Here is a 20547-nt window from a genome sequence, read left to right as displayed (position 1 = left end):
GGAGGGCGTCAGAGGTCAGGCGCCAAAGGGCCCTGGAAATTCCATGGGCAGGACTGCACTTGGGATCAGCACCGTGGGCCCCCAAAGCCTGTGGAGCCTGTGCTCAAGGACGATCCAGAACTGTAGTCTGGTTCCCTCCAAGATGGTCCCATCCCCCTCCCACCATGACCATTAAGGGCCAGGTCCAAAAAGGTAACTTGGGCAAGACCTAAAGGGGGTCAGAGCAGCTTGGGGGCACTGCCAGTGTCAGTCAGAGGAGTCAGTGGTCAAGGAATACATTACCAAGCACAGCAACTTGGGGAACAATTCCAAGATGGAGCTGCCAACATCAAGACAAAATAGAAAAGCCTGTGAAACTGCACAGGTCACCTTCCTGGTGTGACCATGACACTGACATTAGACACAGCCCAGTGTGCCCCACCCACACTCCGGGGTCCCAGCTTCCAGGGCCTTGGGCACCTCTCCCCATGGACTCTCCGGAGGGAGAGTTCCCTGCCTTCCTCCCTTCCTCCATCCTCCTTCTCCTTCCTCCTGGGGGATCCCCCCGAGACTGCCCTGACTCCCTTCTCCAGGGCCACGAGAAGCAGCATGTCAATCCCATGCTCCAGGCCTTCCTTCCCCCCTTCCTCCCTCCAGGTCCCCACTGAAGGCTGTGGAGCGAAGAGGGAAGGGGGTGGGAGCCCGGGGCTCAGCCACCTCACTGGGGGTCCAGGGTTCCGCCAGGACCAGGACACCCCCAGGGATGGCCCAGGATGCTTGGGCAGGGAGCTGAGTGAGCCAGGGCTCAGGAGGCAGGGAGGGAAATGGAGGGGATGAAGACAGAAAGGGAGGGAAGGGAGGGGAAGAGATGAGAGAGACGCAGGGGCATAGAGACAAGCCTGGGACAGAAAGCTAAGCAAAGAGAAGGGGAAGAAGCTCTCCCATGGTGGTGGGGGTGGGTGAGGGAAGAAGACAGAAGAAAGAGGAAAGAAATCTCTCCTGCTGCAGCCCCCTCCTTCACCTGCCCTGGAATGGCCCAGGCACCTGAGGTAGGAATGGAAAATATGTACATGCTGACGTGGGGCCTCACTGGGATCTGACTGAACCTTTGTCACCTCTGTCAGAGGAGCGCATGGGGCCTGTGGTCCTCCCAGAGAACCAGGTCAGGTGCCTCTTGCGAACAGCCACTGTCACAAGTAACTCAGACTCCCAGGGGCCAACAGAGGGGACCTCTGACCTTAGGCTGGTTGCCTCATCAGGGGAGGTATTGCACACGGGGTTTCTGTCTGCACACATCTCATCGGGCTCCAGCCGCTGGACCTTGTCCATCTGCCCTGCAGACTTCACCTGTAATTATAGGGAAGAACCACGTGGACCACAAGGAAGGCCTTGTACCCCCAATCCCTCCTTCAACAAATGCACTTACCTTCTTTGTCCCCACCTCATGAGCCCTCCACCTTCCCTTCAGAGAAGGCTCTGGGTACCACCCCTCACCTCAGTGTTGGGGAGGTTCAAGTTCTTGATGTGGGAAGCATGCTCCATAGTGTTGGGCAGGCCAACCAGCTGGTAGGGTTTCTTGTTGCTCAGGTCCAAGGACAAAAGCTGTGATGAAGAAAGAGTTGAGTGAGGACCCCAACAGGGGATATCCAACATCCATCTGCCGCTTCTGCCTAATCTTCCCCACCCTCACCGCAGTCCCCACACTGAGCCTAACTCCTCACCTTGGGCACATTCTCTCCATAGAGCTGCAGACAGGTGGTCATGGCATTTCCAGGATTCTGTACTGTTCCCATGCCAGAGGTCATCAAGCCTCCAGGAAGATGAGAGGAGGGAAACAGAAGGCTGAGAAGGTCCTGGCCAGTAGAGCTCCAGCACCAACCCCTCCCCAAGTTACCATCCCTGAGTGTCCTTGCCAGGCAGAACCTTCTGCCCTCCCCTGCCCTAGAATTACTGCTGCAGCCATACCAGGGTCAAAACGGAGTCTCTGGATGTGAAGAAATTGCTGGGAGCCCTCATTTTGTCTGTTCAAGGTCAGCTGCACAGTTAGAGATGGAGTTCAGTGTCTCTGAGGCTGAGGTGGTGAAGGGGGGCAAGAGATGGGTCTGGCTCTGAGTGCACAGCTTGTGTTGGCTCTGCCTTACCTTCATCTGCTCCACCTTTGCTGACCTCAGCTCCTTCTGCACAGAGCGGGGTGCATCACAGGGGTCCACAAAGACCGATATCTGGACAGATCCCAAGAGGGGCCAGGTGAGCAGCAGGAAATCTGAGCCTTGGGATCAAGCAAGACCATGCCCCTGGCCTGCCCTCTTGCCCCCAGCTGGACCTGTCCATGCCCTTGACACACACCCTTTCCTTAGCCTCATTGTAAATCTTGCCACTGACATTCCTCAGCGCGAAGGCAATGTTGGCATTCTCCACAAAGAACTGGGCCTGCATTTTCTCATAGTGAAACTGGAGGGAGAGGGGCGAGAGACACAGAATATGAGACGAGAGCCATTTCTCATCTGGGCATTCCCTCCACCCCGTTCCCTCTCATCTGCCTCAATGTCCTCTCTTACTTCGACTGGGGTGAATGGGACACCGCAGTGCTTCTGAATCAAACTCAGCAGCCACTTCTCCTCATACTTTATGCCAAATGGAATCTAGAAGCCAAAGGAAAAAATGGGACAGAAAATTGACATAATGAAATCCAAGGTTCAGATAAGACCCAGCCATATCCTCCTTTACAACCTTTTGTCAGGCTTCAGATAATTGTTTAATACAGGACACTGTCTGTCATTGCTAACTTTTGTACCAGGCATGGATTCCCTAAATCACCTCTCTCTCCATTCACAGACTTTTCTCGAAACAAACAACTTAAGATGTTTACCATGTACTTCCTTTTATAAAGGTCTCCGAGATCTTACCTGAGGCAGACCTGGCCTGCCCCTCTGACAAGGACCCCTGACTCATCCTCCTCCTCCCTCTCTCAGCTTGAGCCTAACTGAGCCTTCTGGTGTGAAGCCGCTCCCTCTCCTTGGCAGGAGTTCCCTCCTTTGCTTTCAGACAACCTCTCCCATGCGACCCGCAGTCTATCTGTTCCCTTTAAACTGCTTCTCTCAACCTGCTCTTACATGGTCTATGGTGTTACCTCCTAGGAATAACAAGACAGATCAACAACTCCTCTACCCAGAAAACTTTGTAGCATCTCTACATGAGTCCAACAGAGGTCCCTCTGTCATCTTCTTCTACAAATAAGATCCTAAGGCCAAGAGACTCACTGTGATCTTGAACCAGCTCCCCAAAGTCTCATCCTGCCTGATTCTCTCCACTTTTCCCTCTGGAGGCTTTTTGTCTGTGTCCATGTTAACATGGGTTAGGTCTTGCATCTGAAAATTGCCTCTCCGATGATAGGGTGGAATGCCATAGGGAGTGCTGTGGGGAAGTAGAGAGAAGAAAGTAGTCCATATATGCTCAGAAAGTCTACACATTTTCCTCAGTGATACCAGATCTACAATGAAGTTGTGCTCAACCACTAAGCTGATGCTATCATTCCTCACTCTGCCACAATGGAGAGAAGAATGAGACGTAATGAGCTACAAAGTTTTGTTTTCCGCTGGTTGTTACATGTCTGCCATGCCGACTGGTCACTTACTATCTTACTCGAGTGTCCACGTGAGCATCACTTCCTACTGAGTTTCTATCTTTCTGCTCCTGAGAAGTGACCTGTTCAGACCAATAGTTGTATCTCCTTTGGTAGATACCCCAGCATCTTGCTCTTCTTTGTATAGGGTTCATTTGGTCAGTGTGCTCTGAAATTGAGAATAACACATCAATGGTCCCAGTATCAGAGAAAGCCCTGGGTAAACATCGTGGTTAATGAGGAACTATCACTGATTTTTATAACCTAAATAGAAATGTTATCACATTGCTTAAAAGTCTGGGAGACTTCACTGTGGTTTCGCTTCAAGGGAGATGAGAGGTGTGGAGCATCACAGCCAAGAGGGAAATAAGCACAGAGGAATGGGTTTGGATCTAGGGTTTTATTCCCTGCTCTGCCCTGTTCAGGCTAAGTGACCTGGGATAAATGGCTTTTCATCTCTAACTCTCACATCTCTGCTCTGCTCTAGGGAGACAATAAAATCTACCCTCAAATCTACCCTACTCTCATTGTTCAACAGTCAAAGTTGCTTTCTCTGTCTGATGAAAGTACTAGAGAAATTAAAGATAAGTCTGATTAAAAGGTCCAGAATGGTGCCTGGAGAGACATATAATGGAGAATATCAAGAGCAAGGGGAAGAGAATTAAAGGAGGTGCAATGAACATACCAGCACGTGGTTAATGTGAGTCCAAGAAAGCACAGGGAAGCGTGAAGAAATGCTATTTGAAAAGATCTTGGTTGAGAAGCTTCCAAAAGCGACAAACTATCAAGTCAGTATAACAACATTAATAGGAGAAAAACTATGCTTTAAGGAAAGACATACCTAAAAAAAAGGCATTCATTTCATCATCATCTAGCAAAAACTAGGAGAATTTGTGTCTAGAAGACTCCAATTAAGAGAAATATGACAGTTTCTTCTTTGGGCAGAAGTATTGTTCCAGGTCGAGTGCAGAAATACTAATGACATTTGTGAATACGTAGGCAATTTTAAATAAATATTGACTGTATAACACAAGGATTGTAATTGTTCTGGGGATTTAAATAGATATTGAATGAAAATGCATGACAATAAATTTGGAGGGGGTATTTGGAATCAAACTCTTCCAAAATACATCCATTGTCTGAGGAGTTTTAAAGGGCTAATTAACATTAGACCGTCAAATAGCAAAAATGGACATTGTAAGCTGAATGGTCAACACCACAGGAATGGCAAAGGAATGTTAAAGTAGAGAGATGCATGAAGTAACAATTTAATAGTTGCACAATATGAATCATTTTAAAGGAAAGGAGAGGAAAGGGAACCTAACAAGAGGCAGAAATGAATGTGCCTATAAAGGAAATTCTATCTGTTTTTACATTAAAAGTTTCAGACTAAATATTCCTAATAGAAAAACAGATAGGAACAGACCGAATGAGAAACTGCCCATCAAATGCTCCTTCAAAGAGCCGCATACAGAATTTAATCATCTAGAAAACTGGAAAACAATCAAATTGCAAAATGTATACCTTTTCCACATTAACCTACAGAAAGCTGGTATAGCCATATTACTAAAACAAAAGGTACACTTTCAAGAAAAACAACATTACTAGAGAAAGAATGAGATTCCCTTATGATAGCAGGTTCAATACAATAGACGATAGTCGTGCACAATTCTAAATTTCAGGCATGCATGTTTAAAAGAGGCCCAAAATATACAAAGGAAAGGCTGACAGACGAAGAGAAAATAGACACACCCACAGTCACAGCGTGAAATTTTAGCACAGCTCACTAGTTGACACATAAAATGGCAGACAAAAACTCAGCTAGAGGGAGAGGATTTTAAAATGTGACTAAAATAAATTAACAAATTTACTCAATTGACATAGAACAATGCACGTGACAAGTACTCTTCAAACATTCCAGAAGAGATCATATGCTAGGGAAGAAAGCAAGCCTCAGGAAGCGTCTATGGACTAATGCAGTTTGTCCTTAATGTAAGATTCAATGGTAATGGTGGGTTTTCTGCCCCTCCCCCACCTCTAGTATAAATCCCAAGAACATTACTTTATACGAACCCTACCCCCCCATCTAGGTGACCCTCCCCACTCTCCTAACCCTACATCTAAGAAGATTATATGACTCAAGCTTTTTCTTTAAGCAGGGAAAAATTTCACCTCAGCCATGACCACTTCCTTAGGAGGGGAGGTTTTACTTGTGGAATCAGGATGGGTTAATCAGAGCCCACTTGGCCTATTTCCTCAAGCGAGTGTAAAATAGTCAGCCTGGGCCCTCTCCATCTCTTCTCTAAAGGGGAGGGTTAGGCTGGGTGGGTTTCCTGTGGGTTGGGGTGGGGGAGGGAGCCCAGGACCCCTCCTGCCCTGTGGGGCTCTGAGGACAAACTCTCACACTGACCAACTCACCCATGAAGGCAGTGACCTGTCCCCACTGTCTTCACAGGCTGTGCCTGAAGAGAATCCTTGGGGCCTGGAGCAGGAGGTTTGAAAAATATCAAGGCGGGCTGCTGAGGAAGGAGAGTGCTAGCCCCAAACAACTCTGTCAGGACCACACAAACAAGATGGCGTCCTAACAGGAAGTCCCCTCCCCAAGGGCATAGAGAGGAGAGCCCTGGGGGCCAGAGGAGACTTAACTTCCTGTAATTACTGCCCCCTGAGTTTGCTACCAGCCTAACACCCAGGAAACTCTTTTCCCAACTAAACTATCCCTGCAGAGGAGGCCAACTAGAGTCAGGTGACTTAGAGGACCTTGGTGCCTGTGGCTACAGACACAGGAACTCTTTATGCCAGACTCTCCATCAGCTCCATTACATTGTGTTCCTTCATTCTGCAAACCCAGGGAATTCTGAGTGTCAGCCCATAGGTCAGGCTCTGTAATTGCTACATTGTGTCTGTTCTTTTATGTATTCCTCATAAGGCGAGTCTGATAACAGTATCACTAACCTTTCAAGTTTGCTGGGGCTTAATGAGGTGCTGAAGCCTGTCTAGGGTCATTCAGATGCTAGCTGGATAGACAGAGACTAGAATTGTCCTTCATGGAATGGGGATGATCTCTCTATGCATCGCTTCACTAAATTCTTGGTGCAATATTGGGGATTTTCTTAGGTTTGCTGAATGTTCTGAAAATAGTTAAAGGCTAGAATTAACTCCAACCCATTCCAGAGAGGTAATACCAAAACAAAGCAAGCAACCAAAAACCCCTTGAAGATATAAAGGAAATAGCACTCAGATTTTGGTGGGTCACTGTAATGACAGCAGAAAGAAACAAATCTTAGCCTTTCCCTTTAAAAAAAATGTGTAGTCAATGGAAGCAGGTATGCCCTTAATGGTTAGAGCCAGAACTGTAGCTCTGAAAGTCTCAGATCAGAGTGATCTGCAAAGAGGTAAAGAGGACGAAGCCTGGGCTCCAATTCATGAGCCAAATCTTGCTGGAACTTTCCAGTACCTTCTGGAATTTTCCACTCCTTGCTCAACTTCCTTTCCCAGATTTCTGTACCTTGAGAGAGGAAGTCTAATGCCTGAGAGAGGTACAGAAAAATCTGCATGCGAGTATGTGAACATCTGAGGTAAGGCAAGTGTAAGGGAGAAATGAACATAAATACACAGATAACACCATCAAGTCAAAAGTTGAAATTTTTGACTTTATACAACAACATCATGGGAACATTTTTATAATGCAGAAATCTATATGAATTTTTGTCAGTTGTTTATTAGGTATTTTCAAATGTTCCTCTCAACAAATTAGCCTTATCACAAAATAGTAAACATTAACAACATATACTTAGAAAATAACATTCTTCTGCAGCTTCCATCTGTACAAGCCCATCACCATGACACACAGACACCCAAGATATTCAATGTAAAAGGATTGGTGCACATTTTCCAGATGTGTTTCTCCTTAGGTAATGTGAGTACCTAACTTACGGCGTTTGAGTAGCTATATATTCTAGATACGTTCTTTTTAAAATTTGCAGTTACATAAGTAATTTTGTCCAAACTGATTTTTTCACCTCGATATTTTGATTTCTTCAGTTCATGGCAGGTCATCTTTCCAGATTTTTATTGAAGAAGCATTTTGCTTTTTAGGTGAATTGTTTGTGGTTACGTTGTCTGTCCCTTTCTCTACTGATTAACAGAAATACTTTTTGTTCTCGCACGTGAGCACAAATCTGTAATATTGTTTGAATTATTGACTCCCAGCTTTTCAATCTCTTAATTAATTTTTCTTTGGACACTACAGAAATTCTTTTAATTTTCATGGATTTTTAAATTTTAAAATAACACAGCTATGACAGAAAAAATAAGTAATACATAAGGTTGCATATGGGAATTCCAGATTCAAAGCCTTGATGGTTTCAGGACATGATGGAAAGGAGCTTTTGACAAATGTTACATTTCATGAATAATGGGGAAGCTATTTGAATATGTGTTTGCTTAGAGGAGATACCACGTAAAATGCCTCTGGCCTAAAATAATTCCATAAATGATCACTTCCTCCCCTCCATGGAGGTTAATTTCCTCTGCTTTGACCTGAGCCCAGACAAATCCCCCAGGACAGTTCGATCCCTGTGGCTCTACATCCAAGCTTCCAGGCTTAAGGGAGTACATTTCACCTACGCCATCAACTTCAAGACCAAGACAAGGGGGAGATGGTTGTTTGAGTACCCTGTCAGCATGGCATTAACACTAACACAACCAAAACTAGATATGTGACCCAAAAAAGAGTTTTTCACGTTGTTACAAACTTAGACAAATTGAAGGGAGGTTAGAAAAAAAAAATCCTATCTCTTCCAAACCAAAATATCACATATAGGGAGTTACCTGGTGGCCTAGCATTTAAGGATCTGGTGTTGTCACCACTTTAGCTTGGGTGACTGCTGTGGCTTGAGTTTGATCCCTGGCCTGGAAACTTCCATGTGCCATGGTCAGGGCCAAAACATGTCATATAAATGAAAGTGAATTATTGGGAATATATCTGGAGTATTTTATAGGTAAATATTTAATAGTATATTACATAAGTAAATCTGACCAGTAAAAGTGTGTCATTTAAAGTCTGTTGAAAGAATTTAAATAAGAACTATGAATCACAAATAGATAAAAATTAAAAAATGCAAAACCAATTATATATGCATGTGTATAGAGTGTGCATATATTTACATACACATATATACATAAACTTACGTAACTTATGGAAAATAGCATCTATACATAATGTGAGCAAAACTTGGAAGAATATATATGTTCACGTAGACATGTTTCTATAGTATTGTACACAGAGAAATGTATCTGGGGAATATAAACTACATTACCAAGCCTGTACATCTTGCTATGTAACAAGATGATAAATAGAAAAATATGTTCCCTAATAAATACACATTGTTATACTTATTAGTTTTTGAAAGATATTCATTTGAAATCAGAAAAATAACTTATGCAAAATTTTTATCACATGGTAGTATGTACCTGGTTGGGAATTTCACTACAGAAATAACTATGCATGTGTCTTAACTGTGTTTATATGTAAATCCATATATTTTTCACATCACCCTTGTCTCTCAATCACACATAAAGAGGTTTCCTGTCACGGTTGCAAGGGAGGGGCCGAAGAAAAGTTCTTGCCTCTGGATTTCATGCGCAGGGGCTCTGACTCATCCTCACTGCTTCACTTGTCACAAAATCTTCCAGAAATTTCACTCGGAATGAGTCATTGCTCCCTCCATCCTTCCAAGGCTTCCTGCTAAGTGACATCCAAGCTGCCATTCCAGATATGTGCGCCAGGTGGCAGAGACCTCCAGTTTCCGGATTTTCTCCAGTGAAAAGGAGAGCAAAATCTATTGCAAGTTACTTGGCATTGCGAGTGGTGAAAGAACATGTCAAACAAACTCATGCTCAAAGGGCTTTCCCTAAGGATTTTCTTCTTCCCTGTGGCTTCACAGATAGAAGGCATAGGCATAACATCAAACTCCTCTTAGAGGGCTGGTGCTCATTACAGGCCTGAGGTGGGAGCAAGGAGGGCAGAAGGGATTCAGCGACATCCTGCAATTGCCCTGTTCAGTTTCACAAAGTTTTTCCCAGCACGACAAACCGCTGGGCAAGGGATTTCCACTCTGGATTTTCCAAAGGGGGAACCAGGTATTCACTTCCTGTTACATCTGGCGAGTCACCACCCTCTCCTCTTCTAGGGGCTAAAGCCTCCTTAGTTGCAGGTCGCAGCTTAAACCTCACTTCACGGGAGAAGCCTCAGACATACCCTTCTGCTTTGCTTACCACTAGGCGTCTAGTCACTCCACCACCATTACCATCTCCAGATACACTTTTCCTGTGAAAGGGAACCCAGGATTGTGAGCTCAAATTTTTTCATGGGCTTTAGCATCACACAGTGCGAGGTAGGAGGTAGCTCCTGGGGTGAAAAGAGCTGGGACTTGTGAGGCTGAGGAAATTGGGCCTTGCTTCTCTTTGACACTTCACGGAGAAAGTTCATGGCATATGAGCTGAGCTCTGCTGGAGTGAAAAAATGATAAGACGACCATATCGGTCACTCCGAGGGGTCGAGGAGACCTCCCCAACTACACGTGGGCAGAAAGACTCCTGGGGTCAAAAAGGGAGGGGCGTGCCAGGCCCTAAGAAGTCTTGATAACCGTCCCATAACACCTTGCTCTGGAATCCATCGTGACCAAAAGATGGGCATGCGTATTGGGGAGGGCCCTGGACCCCGCTGGGTGTGAGAAATAAAACAAAAGAATTGGCCGAAGGAAAACAAAGACCTGGAGGAACTGTCCTATATAAGTGACCTAAATCACCTCTCTGGCTGGCTCCTCACTCTGGAGGACACCCACACTCCCACTCCTCCTTTGGGTGTGTATTAACGCTTTGCTTCTGTCTTAAATAAACACACTACTTCTCTGTGTGCTTTCCCACAGGATGTGATGTGTCGCTAATAATAAAGAGTACCTGGTTTTTGTACCTTTGTACCTGTTTTTACGGTCCTTGAAACATTCTTGCTTTAAGCAGGGGCAAGAATCAGGGCAATTCTGCCTTTAGCCTCTAGCTGGTCTAGTGGCTAGGATTCCTGGCTTTCATCCAGGTTTGCGTCCTCACCAGAGAATTAAGATCTCACTTCAGGCCATCACTCACTGCTGTCTCTCTGAGATCAAGTGAATGTTAAGACACTGCGTTTTCAAATATCTTATCTGAAGATCTGCCTCAGATTCCCTCTTCCACTTTTGAGGAGGATGCTGGGACATAGGTCAGTTCAGCAACAGAACTGCAGGGTTGTTCCCCAGATAACAGTCAGAGTGTGTACTTCAGAGAAGCTGTGGAGCCTGTGGGTTGATGCTCTCTCCTCTAAAAGAGCCCGTGACGGTACAATAACGACAGTCTGATTTTCAGTAGACACGGTTTTGCATGGCAAAGACCAAAGGAATCTTCCAGAGGTAGAATTGCAGGTTTGGAAGTTTTCAAACAATTTTGCTTTGTCGAATACTCTTCAGTATATTTCAAGATATTTAAATGAATTTAGAAAATAATAAAAAAAAGGAAGCAATAGCTTCTGTTAACCACAGATTAGATATCATTATTTTTATCATCTGATTATTTATTTCCATTAATATGACACTGACATCTTTTAATGTACGTATAACATGTAGCCCCTTTGACATAACTGCAAGGTCCACAGGGTGAGTCATTTCTTTACTGAGGAGAAAACTGAGTCTCAGATTTCAGGCTTGGCTTAAACTAAAGCACTTGCGTGACCTTCCCTGTCTTGTGATTTCAGTGAATCCTGACAAGGACCCCATGAGAGAGAGAATCCTCACCCCCTGAATGGGGGAACCTGAGGCTTGGGACCTAAGCATCACACGCTGCATGTCATGCTCCTATTCATTAGCCGAGCCCAGGCTGGCACCCACGTCTTCTGAACCCAAAGCCTTTACTCTTTCTACTGATCCACTAAGCCTTGACTCAATTATAGACACAGGCACACCTTGGGAATATTTTGAGTTCTCTTGCAGACCAGTGCAATATAGTCAATATTGCAATACAGTGAGTCTCACAAATGTTTCCATTTTCCAGTTCCTATCAAAGCAGTGTATACACTGTACTGTAGTCTATTAAGTGTGCAATACCATTATGTCTAAAAAAACAATGTACACACCTTCTTTTTTAAATGTTTTATTGCTAAAAATTGCTAACAATCACCTGGAACTTCGGTGAGCCATAATCTTCTTGCTGATAGAGGGGTGTGTCAATTTTGACGGCTGCCGACTGATCAGGGGGATGGTTGTTGAAGGTTGGTGTGGCTGTGGACATTTCTTAAAATGAGACAACAGTGAAGTCTGCTGCATCCATTGACTTCCACAAACGATTTCTCCACAGCATGAAATGTTGCTTGGTAGCACTTTACCCACAGTAGAACTTCTTTCAAAATTTGGGTCTATCCAGAGTTGCTGCTGTGGTCCAGTGGGTTAAGAATTCTATTGCAGGAGTTCCCATCGTGGCTCAGTGGTAACAAACCCAACTAGTATCTGTGAGGTTGCAGGTTCAACCCCTAGCTTTGCTCAGTGGTGTTGCATGTGGCTTGGATCCTGTGTTTCTGTGGCTGTGGCATAGGCCAGCAGCTGCAGCTCTGATTTGATCCCTAGCCTGGGAACTTCCGTGTGCCTCGAGTGCAGCCCAAAAAAGAAAAAAGAAAAAGAAAGAAAAAGAAAAAGATAAAGAAAGAAAGAAAAAGAAAGAGAGAAAGAGAGAAAGAAAGGAAGGAAGGAAGAAAGGAAGGAAGGAAGGAAGGAAGGAAGGAAGGAAGGAAGGAAGGAAGGAAGGAAGGAAGGAAGGAAGGAAGAAAGAGAACGAAAGAAAGAAAGAAAGAAAGAGAAAGGAAGGAAGGCAGGAAGAAAGAGAAAAAGAAAGAAAGAAAGAAAGAGAGAGAGAGAGAGAGAGGGAGGAAGGAAGGAAGGAAGGAAGAAAAAGAAAGCAAGAAAGAGAGAGAGAAACAAGGATCCAATTGCAGCAGCTCGGGTCACTGCCAAGGTGCCAGTTGGATTCCCAGCCCAGCACAGTGGGTTAAAGGATCCGGTGTTGTCGCAGCTGCAACTCAAAAGCAGTCCCCGGCCTGGAAACTTCCATATGCCTTGAGTGTGGCCATAAAAAGAAAAACCTAAAATAATAATAGAGGTCCATCTTCTCAAAGCCTGCCACTGTTTAATCAGGTAATTTTACGTAACATTCTAAATCCTTTGTTGTCATTTCAACAGTCTTCACGGCATCTTCACCAGGAATTGATTCCATCTCAAGAAACCACTGTCTTTGCTCATCCATAAGAAATAGCTAGCTCTTTGTCAGTTAACGTTTTATCATGGGTTGGCAGGAATTCATTCACATATTCAAGCTCTACTTCTAGTTCTAGGTCTCTTACTATTTCCACCAAACCTGCAGTTACTTCCTCCACTGAAGTCCTACATCCCTCAAAGTCATCCATGAGGGTGGTAATCAACTTCTTTCAAACTCCCAGGACTGTTGGTGCAGCCCTAAAAATCAAACAGCAATAAGAATAAAATAAGAAAAATAATGGTAATGTTCTCCATGGCATCCAGAATGATGAATCCTTTCCAGAAGGTTTTCAGTTCACTTTGCCCAGATCCATAAAAGAATGTCTATCTATGGCAGCTATAGCCTTATGAAATGTATTTCATAAATAACAACACTTGAGTGTTGAAATTACAACTGGATATATGGGCTGCAGAATGGACACAATGTTCGCAGGCATGACAACATTAATCTCACTATTCATCTCCATCAGAACTCAGGTAACCAGGTGCGTTGTCTATGAGCAGTAATATCTTGAAAGAATCTTTTTTTTTTCTTTCCTGAGCCAAAGTGAGAATAAAATATTCAGTAAACCACGTTGGAAACAGATGTGCTGTCATTCAGTCTCTGTTGCTCCATTTCTAGAGCACAACAGGCAGAGCAGATTTTGCATGATTCTTAAGGGCCCTAGGATTTTTGGAATGATACATGAGCATGGACTTGAATTTAAAGTCATCAGCTGAATTAGCCCTTAACCAGAGAACCAGGTGGTCCTTTGAAGCCTTAAAGCCACCCATTGACTTCTTCTCTCTAGCTATGAAAGTCCTAGATGACATCTTCTTTCAATATATGGCTGTTTTGTCTACACTGCAAATCTGATGTTTAGTGTAGCCACTTTCATTATCTTAGCTAGATTTTCTGCATGACTTGATGTAACTTCTACATCAGCACTTCCTGCTTCCCCTGGTGCTTTGGTGCTATGATTGTGGCTCCTTTCCCTAACCTCACGAACCAACCTGATCTGGCTTGAAACTTTTGTTTTGTGGCTTCCTTACCTCTCTCAGCCTTATAGCATTGAAGAGAGTTAGAGCCTTGCTCTGGATTAGGCTTTGGTTTAAGGGACTCTCGTGGCTGGTTTGAGCTTCTCTCCAGACCACGAAAACTTTCCTCATATCAACCATAAGTTTGCTTTGCTTTACTATCCTTTGCGTACTCGCTGGAATAGTGCTTCTCATTTCCTTCAAGAACTTTTCCTTTGAATTCACAGTCTGGCTAAGTGTGTGGTACAAGAGGCCTAGTTTTCAGCCTGTCTTGCCTTTTCCTATGCCTTCCTCACTAAGCTTAATCACTTCTAGCCTTAGATTTAAAGCGAGACATGTGTGACTCTTCCTTTGCCTTGAACACTTAGAGGTTATGAACTGGCTTAGGTTCAGTATTGCTGTGTCTCAGGGACTAGGGAGGCCTGAGGTGAGGGAGAGAGATGGGGGTGGGGCCCGTCTGTGGAGCAGCCGGAACACATCACTTGTGGATGAAGTTCACCGTCTTGCACAGGCACTGTTTTCGGCATTCCAAAACGACGATGATAGCAACATATAAGATTATCTATCCCGGATCAGCATAACAAATAAAACGAGAATGAAAAAACCTGGAAACATTGTGAGAATTGCTAAAATGTGACAGAAACAAAGTGAGCAAATGCTGTCGGAAAAATAGGGCCAGCCGTATCGACAGAGAATTGATATAAACATTCAGTGTGTAAAGAACACAGTATCTGTGAAGCATAGCAAAGCAAAGCACAGAAAATGAGGTATGCCTGTATACGCTGATGGACTTTGACTGTGACCATGACAAGAACTGCTACTTATTTATGTACTTATTCTCGTTTTAGGGCTGCACTTGCAGCATATGGAGGTTCCTGAGCTAGGGGTCGAATCGGAGCTGCAGCGGCAGTCCTACAGCCACAGCCACAGCAACCCGGGGTCCCAGCCGCATCTGAGGCCTACACCACGGCTCTCGGCAATGTCAGATCTTTAAGCCACTGAGCAAGACCGGGGAGCAAACCCACATCCTCTGGGATGCTAGTCAGGTTTGTAACCTGCTGAGCCACAACAGGAGCCCCTGTGCACATTTAAAAGAATGTGGAAAACACACTCGTGGACTGAGGGAAAATGCAAATAACCTGCAACAGCACAAAACACTGAGAAACATAGTTCACTTTGGGGGTTACCTTTCTGACACCTGAAAACTACGTCAAAGCTAGTTTCCACTTAAACGGACGACACTTAAGACAACGCTTTGTTTTTACTTCTAGGGTTTTCAGCCACTGATGCTGTTCTTTCACAGATACTGCTTTTAACTGAGAGGGAAAACTATGTATCATGTGTCAATGGAAACAAATTCACAGTTGGAAGAATGTCATGGACCAAACCTGGCAGAAATAAGTGTTTCTCAAAGAAACTTTGTTTTCTCAAAATTAAAGTTTTATTTTAAAGCATCACAATTAAAATCTGCATGACAACATGTTTGCTAATAGGTGAACACAATCTACAGAATCCGAGGTCAAAATGAACGTGCCATCATTCATACTCATGGGTGCTTTGAACAACAACACCCTTGAAACTCACTCATTCGGTGCAGCACCAAAACCCAGTTTGAGAACCATCCGTTACGTTCTCAAAACAAATATGGCTTCATACAGAGCAATCTTTGTCCTCCCATTGAGACAAGGCATCTTCAGCAGCTAGGAAAAGAAATGATTTGGCAGAGGCATGAGTTCAGGGTGTTAGTATAAAGTGTAGAAGTGAATGTCCACAGTGGGAGGGAAACTGACTTCCTTCTGGTGAAAGAAGAAGGAACACATCATACAGTATATTGAGCACTAACCTGAATATGAGAACACAATGGTTGAAACATCAAGTATGACAGTCTTCCCGCGGGGAGAAATCCCAAGTGTGTGTGATGGTGCTCTGTAGGCACATAACCAGCTACACTTCACTCAGTCTAATGTTTTCCTCAGACTTAACTGGCTGCTATAGTCGAGGATCTGCCTGCTGTCTCACTTGATTACATGGAAACAGCCTCCAGAATGCGTTTGGTCCCTTCCCCTCTCCCAGCCTCATTTTTAAAAGAGAAAAGTACCAAATCTCAACTGGTTAAGAGCCTGTTTACAAGAGTGAAGCAGACCTGGATTTGAGCCCTGATTCCATTACCTTCTAGGACAGTGGTGCCCACGTTTGCTCACCAAGCACTCGGATGAGTAAAAATATGTGGCGTCTTTATCTCTGTGTAACTGGACTGGTTGTCTTCATTGTTTCCACCTATACCTGGCTTTGGCTAGCCTGGCAATCTCTGTCTATCTCATTGAGATGATACACAGTTTCCCAAATGTTCCTTGCTCTCAACTCAACCATTCCTTCTTCATCGGAAAGTCACCTAGCACATGCAGCTGGGTTGTGTTGTTCTCCCATTGAACATAATCCACAAACACACAAAACACCAACATCAGACAAAGTCACTCTGTGGCCATGATAAAATGAGACAAAAAAAAAAAAAGCAAGATCACAGTGAATACAGGTTGCAGGATACAAATTCAACATACACCAATCCATTGCATTTTTATACACAAACAGCACACTATCTGAAAAAGACATAAAGAAAGTAATCCCACTGACAATAGCATCAAAAACCACCAAAGACTTACAAACCAACTGAACCAAGGAAGTGAAAGAACTATACCATGAAAGCTCTAAGACACTGACAAATGAAACTGAAGACATAAATAAATGGAAAGATAGTCCATGTTTATAGAAGAGAAGAATTGATGTTTTTAAAATACTCATATTACTCAAACCATCTGTAGATTCAATGCAATCCCTATGAAAATACCAAGGGTGGATTTCCCTTGTAGGGCAGCAGTGGGTTAAGGATCTAGCATTGTCACTGCAGTGGCTTGGCTCGCCGTTGCGCATGGGTTCGATCTCTGGCCCGAGAACTTCCACATGTGGCAGGTATGGCCAAAAAAGAAAAAAAAAAAAGGAAGAAAGAAAACAGAAAATACCAAGGGCAATTTTCAAGCACAAATAGAAAAGCAATCCTACAATTTATGTGGAACCACTAAAGAACCCTAAGAGCCAAAGCAATGTCAGGAAGAAAAACAAAGCTGGAAACATTATATTTCCTGATTTCAAACTATATTACAGAGCCATCATGATAAAAAAAAAGAAATCAAAACAAAACAGTGTGGTACTGGCATAAAAACATACATACAGACCAATGGAACACAATAGAGAGCCCGAAAATGAACCCATGCCTGTGGAGAAAAGGGAACCCTCCTACACTGTTGGTGGGAATGTATATTGGTACAACCACTATGGAAAACAGTGTGGAAGTTCCTCAGAAAACGAAATACAGAACTACCATTTGACCTGGCCATCCCACTCTTGGGCATATATCTGGACAAAACCTTCCTTGAAAAAGGCACATGCACCCTCATGTTCATTGCAGCACTATTCACAATAGCCAAGACATGGAAACAACCTAAATGTCCATCGACAGATGAACAGATTAAGAAGATGTGGTACATATACACAAGGGAATAGTATTCAGCCATTATAAATAGTGAAATACAGCCATTTGCAGCAACAGGGATGGAACTAGAGACTCTCATACTAAGTGAAGGAAGTCAGAAAGAGAAAGACAAATGCCATATGATATCACTTATATCTGGAATCTAGTATATGGCACAAAGGAACCTTTCCACAGAAAAAAGAAACATGGACTTGGAGAAAAGACTTGTGGTTGCCAAAGGGGAGGGAGAGGGAGTGGGATGGACTGGGAGTTTGGGCCTAAGAACTGCAAACTATTGCATTTGGAGTGGATAAGCAATGAGATCCTGCTGGATAGCCCAGTGACTGGATAGCCCAGTCACTTGTGAAGGAACATGATTGAGGATAATGTGAGAATAAGCATATGTATATATGAATATGTATGTATATATATATGTATATATATATGAATGACTGGGTCCCTTTGCTGTACAGTGGAAAATGACAGAATCCTGTAAATCAACTGTGATGGAAAAATGAAGATCATAAAATAAAAATAAAATAGACAGAAGGGAAGAATCCGCATAAGAAAATGGACAAAAAAGAAAATAAACCCATGCATATGTGGTCACCTAATAGTTGGTGAGGAATTCAAGAATAGTCATTAGGGAGAGGATATTCCTTTCAAGAATGGGGTTGGGAAGACTAGATATTCACAGGCAAAAGCATAAGATGAGACCCGTATTTTACACAACTCACCAAAATTAACACAAAGTGGATTAAATACTGACTCTATTTTATTTTTCCTCTTTTTATGACCACACCCATGGCATAGGCGGGTTCCCAGGCCAGGGACTGAATCCCCACCAAAGCTGTAACCTATGCTGCAGCTGCAGGAACACTGGATCCTTTAACCTACAGTGCCGGGCCAGGAATGGAAGCTACTGTACCTGGGCCGGGGATCCAAACCACACCACTGCAGCGAACAGAGCTGCTGCTGTTGGATTCTTAACCTACTGCACCACAGCAGGAACTCCCAGATTCAATACTTAAAGGTAAGTCCCCAAACCATAAGACTCCCAGAAGAAAATGTAAGAAAAGTCTCCTTGACTCTGGCCGTGACAATGATCTTTTTGGATGTAATATAAAGGCATGAGTAACAAAAGCGAAAATCACCAAACAGGACCACATCAAACTCAAAAGCTTCTGCAGAGCAAGAGAAACCGTCAACAAAATAAAATGGCAACCTATGGAGTGGGAGAAAACATTTGCAAATCACATACCTAATTTGAGGCTGAGCTCCAAGATACATAAGGAAATCACACAACTCAATATGAAAAAAAAATGATTTAAAAATGGGCACAGGAACAAAAAAGGACATTTTTCCAAAGAGTATATACAAAGTGCCAACATCTGTGTGAAAAGGTGCTCAATAGCATTACAATTGCATAAAGAATAAAATAGCCTAGGAAAACATTTTGAAAGGAGGTGAAAGACCTCTAAAAGGGCAAAGACTAAGACGCTGATAAAGAAAATGAAAAAGACACAAATACATGGAAAGATAGTCCATCTTCATGGATTGGAATAATTAATACTGCTAAAATTACCATAATACCAAAGCAATCTAAGATTCAGTGCAATCCCCATCAATATGCCAGTGACGTTTTTCACAGAACTAGAACAAATAATTCTAAAATTTGGTTGGAACAAAAGAGCTTGAATAGACAAAAAGCAATCTTGAAAACCGGTTTCACATGGTCCACATCCATTTGGACTTTACGGTAAACTGTTCAGCACCCCTTTAATTTCAAAAGAGGAGGAAGGGCTCCCTGCAGTCATCGGAGGCTCCTCAAAGAGGAGCTGGGCCTGGGACAGTGGGCAGGACCTCTGGGGGCTGAATGGGAGGGAGGGGCCGGGGAGTCCATGCTGACTGGAGTGAAGAGTGGGGGCTCCTAGGTGAACAGACAGGGCTCAGAGGTAACTGATGGGTCACCCCAGGGAAGTGAGGCCGTCCAGGTGTAGGACAGATTGGGAAAGGAACACATTTGCTTCCATGGGATGCTGCATAGCCCCTTTGTACACTGAAGTGGCATAAGAACGCTAAGAAGGAGCGTGCCCTGCACGTCTATCACTGGTCCCCGGGGGCCGGGAAGAACCAGGAGCACTGACAGTAGTGAAGCGGAGTTGATGCTCAGGCCCCCAAACCTCCATTGAAGTAGGAAGCAGGCATCAAGGGGAAGGATTCACGACAGAGGGACCTCCCTGTGCCATCTGGAAACCATACACCCTCTTTAGTTTCTGGCCCCAGGTCCCAGGTCCACCTGCCAGCGGGATCCTACCTGCCTCCTGGAGTCACATTCTTAGTCAGAACATGCTGTCCACAGGCGAGCTCTCTCCACACTCTCGTCTGTTTCATCTCTGCATCTTCCCCAAGGTCACTCAGGCTGTTTTCCTCCTCTGTTGCCTCAGCTCTTTGCGTCAGCTCAGTGAGGTGTATCACTCACAGCACCGCTCTGACAAGTTTACCCCAAATTTAGCATTCACTGACTTTTCCATATTCCTTTTGTGCACTTGTCGTTTCTGCAGAGCTAAAAATCTGACACAGCTAAAACCTGGTCAAAAAAGACGGTGATTGGAGGGAGTTTGTTTTCCTGGGTCCACGCTAACATCTTTGGTGGGGTTACCAACGTCTCACATTTTGAACCGGATCCGATTTTGTATTGCAAGTGCTAGGCCTGTGTATATTTTCCTTTCCTCTTATGATTTTCAGTTGCCCTAGGAAGGTACTTCAAAGGTGTTTTCATTCACCTGTGTTGACTGTTCCTGGGGACTTTGTCCGAGTGATCCTGTGACTAAACTTTTCCCCTGACACCTGCCCTTCACTCTCAGACCCTCTGGATGTTGTGGGGCTGGGTGATCTCATGCAGACGCTCAACCTTGCCCTCCTCTGAGGCGCTCACGGCTTGGCTGACCAGGTGATTAGCCACGTTAGCTAAGCCTGCCTTCATTTCAGGAGACTTTATTTGGAAAGCACAGAGCCAAGTACGTTGTAAAATTCCTTTCAACTCAAGACCGTGGCTGAAACCCTGG

General features: G+C 44.1%; 1 protein-coding gene across 8 annotated transcripts in view; it reads right to left on the bottom strand.

Moving 5' to 3' along the window:
* The window catches only part of LOC110257686 (nuclear RNA export factor 3-like), a 45359-nt gene extending 25077 nt beyond the window's left edge, over positions 1-20282 (bottom strand). For 4 of the 8 annotated variants that reach the window (XR_014835670.1, XR_014835671.1, XM_085008479.1 and 1 more), the window contains exons 1-11: positions 6020-6176; positions 3614-3770; positions 3240-3393; positions 2538-2621; positions 2326-2430; positions 2121-2201; positions 1945-2014; positions 1701-1789; positions 1474-1581; positions 1217-1326; positions 283-319 (exon numbers count right to left, since the gene is read on the bottom strand). Coding sequence is in view for 6 of the 8 variants with exons in the window: in XM_085008479.1 (XP_084864605.1) it covers positions 283-319; positions 1217-1326; positions 1474-1581; positions 1701-1789; positions 1945-2014; positions 2121-2201; positions 2326-2430; positions 2538-2621; positions 3240-3393; positions 3614-3770; positions 6020-6023 (999 nt within the window). In the remaining 2 variants the exon portion in view is untranslated. Of the gene's footprint in view, positions 1-282; positions 320-1216; positions 1327-1473; positions 1582-1700; positions 1790-1944; positions 2015-2120; positions 2202-2325; positions 2431-2537; positions 2622-3239; positions 3394-3613; positions 3771-6019; positions 6313-11809; positions 13135-19796 lie in introns of those variants that run through there. The other 4 variants (XM_085008480.1, XM_085008481.1, XM_085008478.1 and 1 more) reach the window with 4 other exon arrangements.
* Positions 20283-20547: the final 265 nt, after the last annotated feature.

The sequence above is a fragment of the Sus scrofa genome, chromosome X (genome assembly GCF_054392235.1).
Source record: "Sus scrofa isolate SSC_HxYL_T2T_F1_AM1 chromosome X, Sscrofa_HxYL_maternal_Yorkshire_Landrace_v2.0, whole genome shotgun sequence".
NCBI lineage: Eukaryota > Metazoa > Chordata > Mammalia > Artiodactyla > Suidae > Sus > Sus scrofa.
This window is presented reverse-complemented; position numbering and strand designations above follow the sequence as displayed.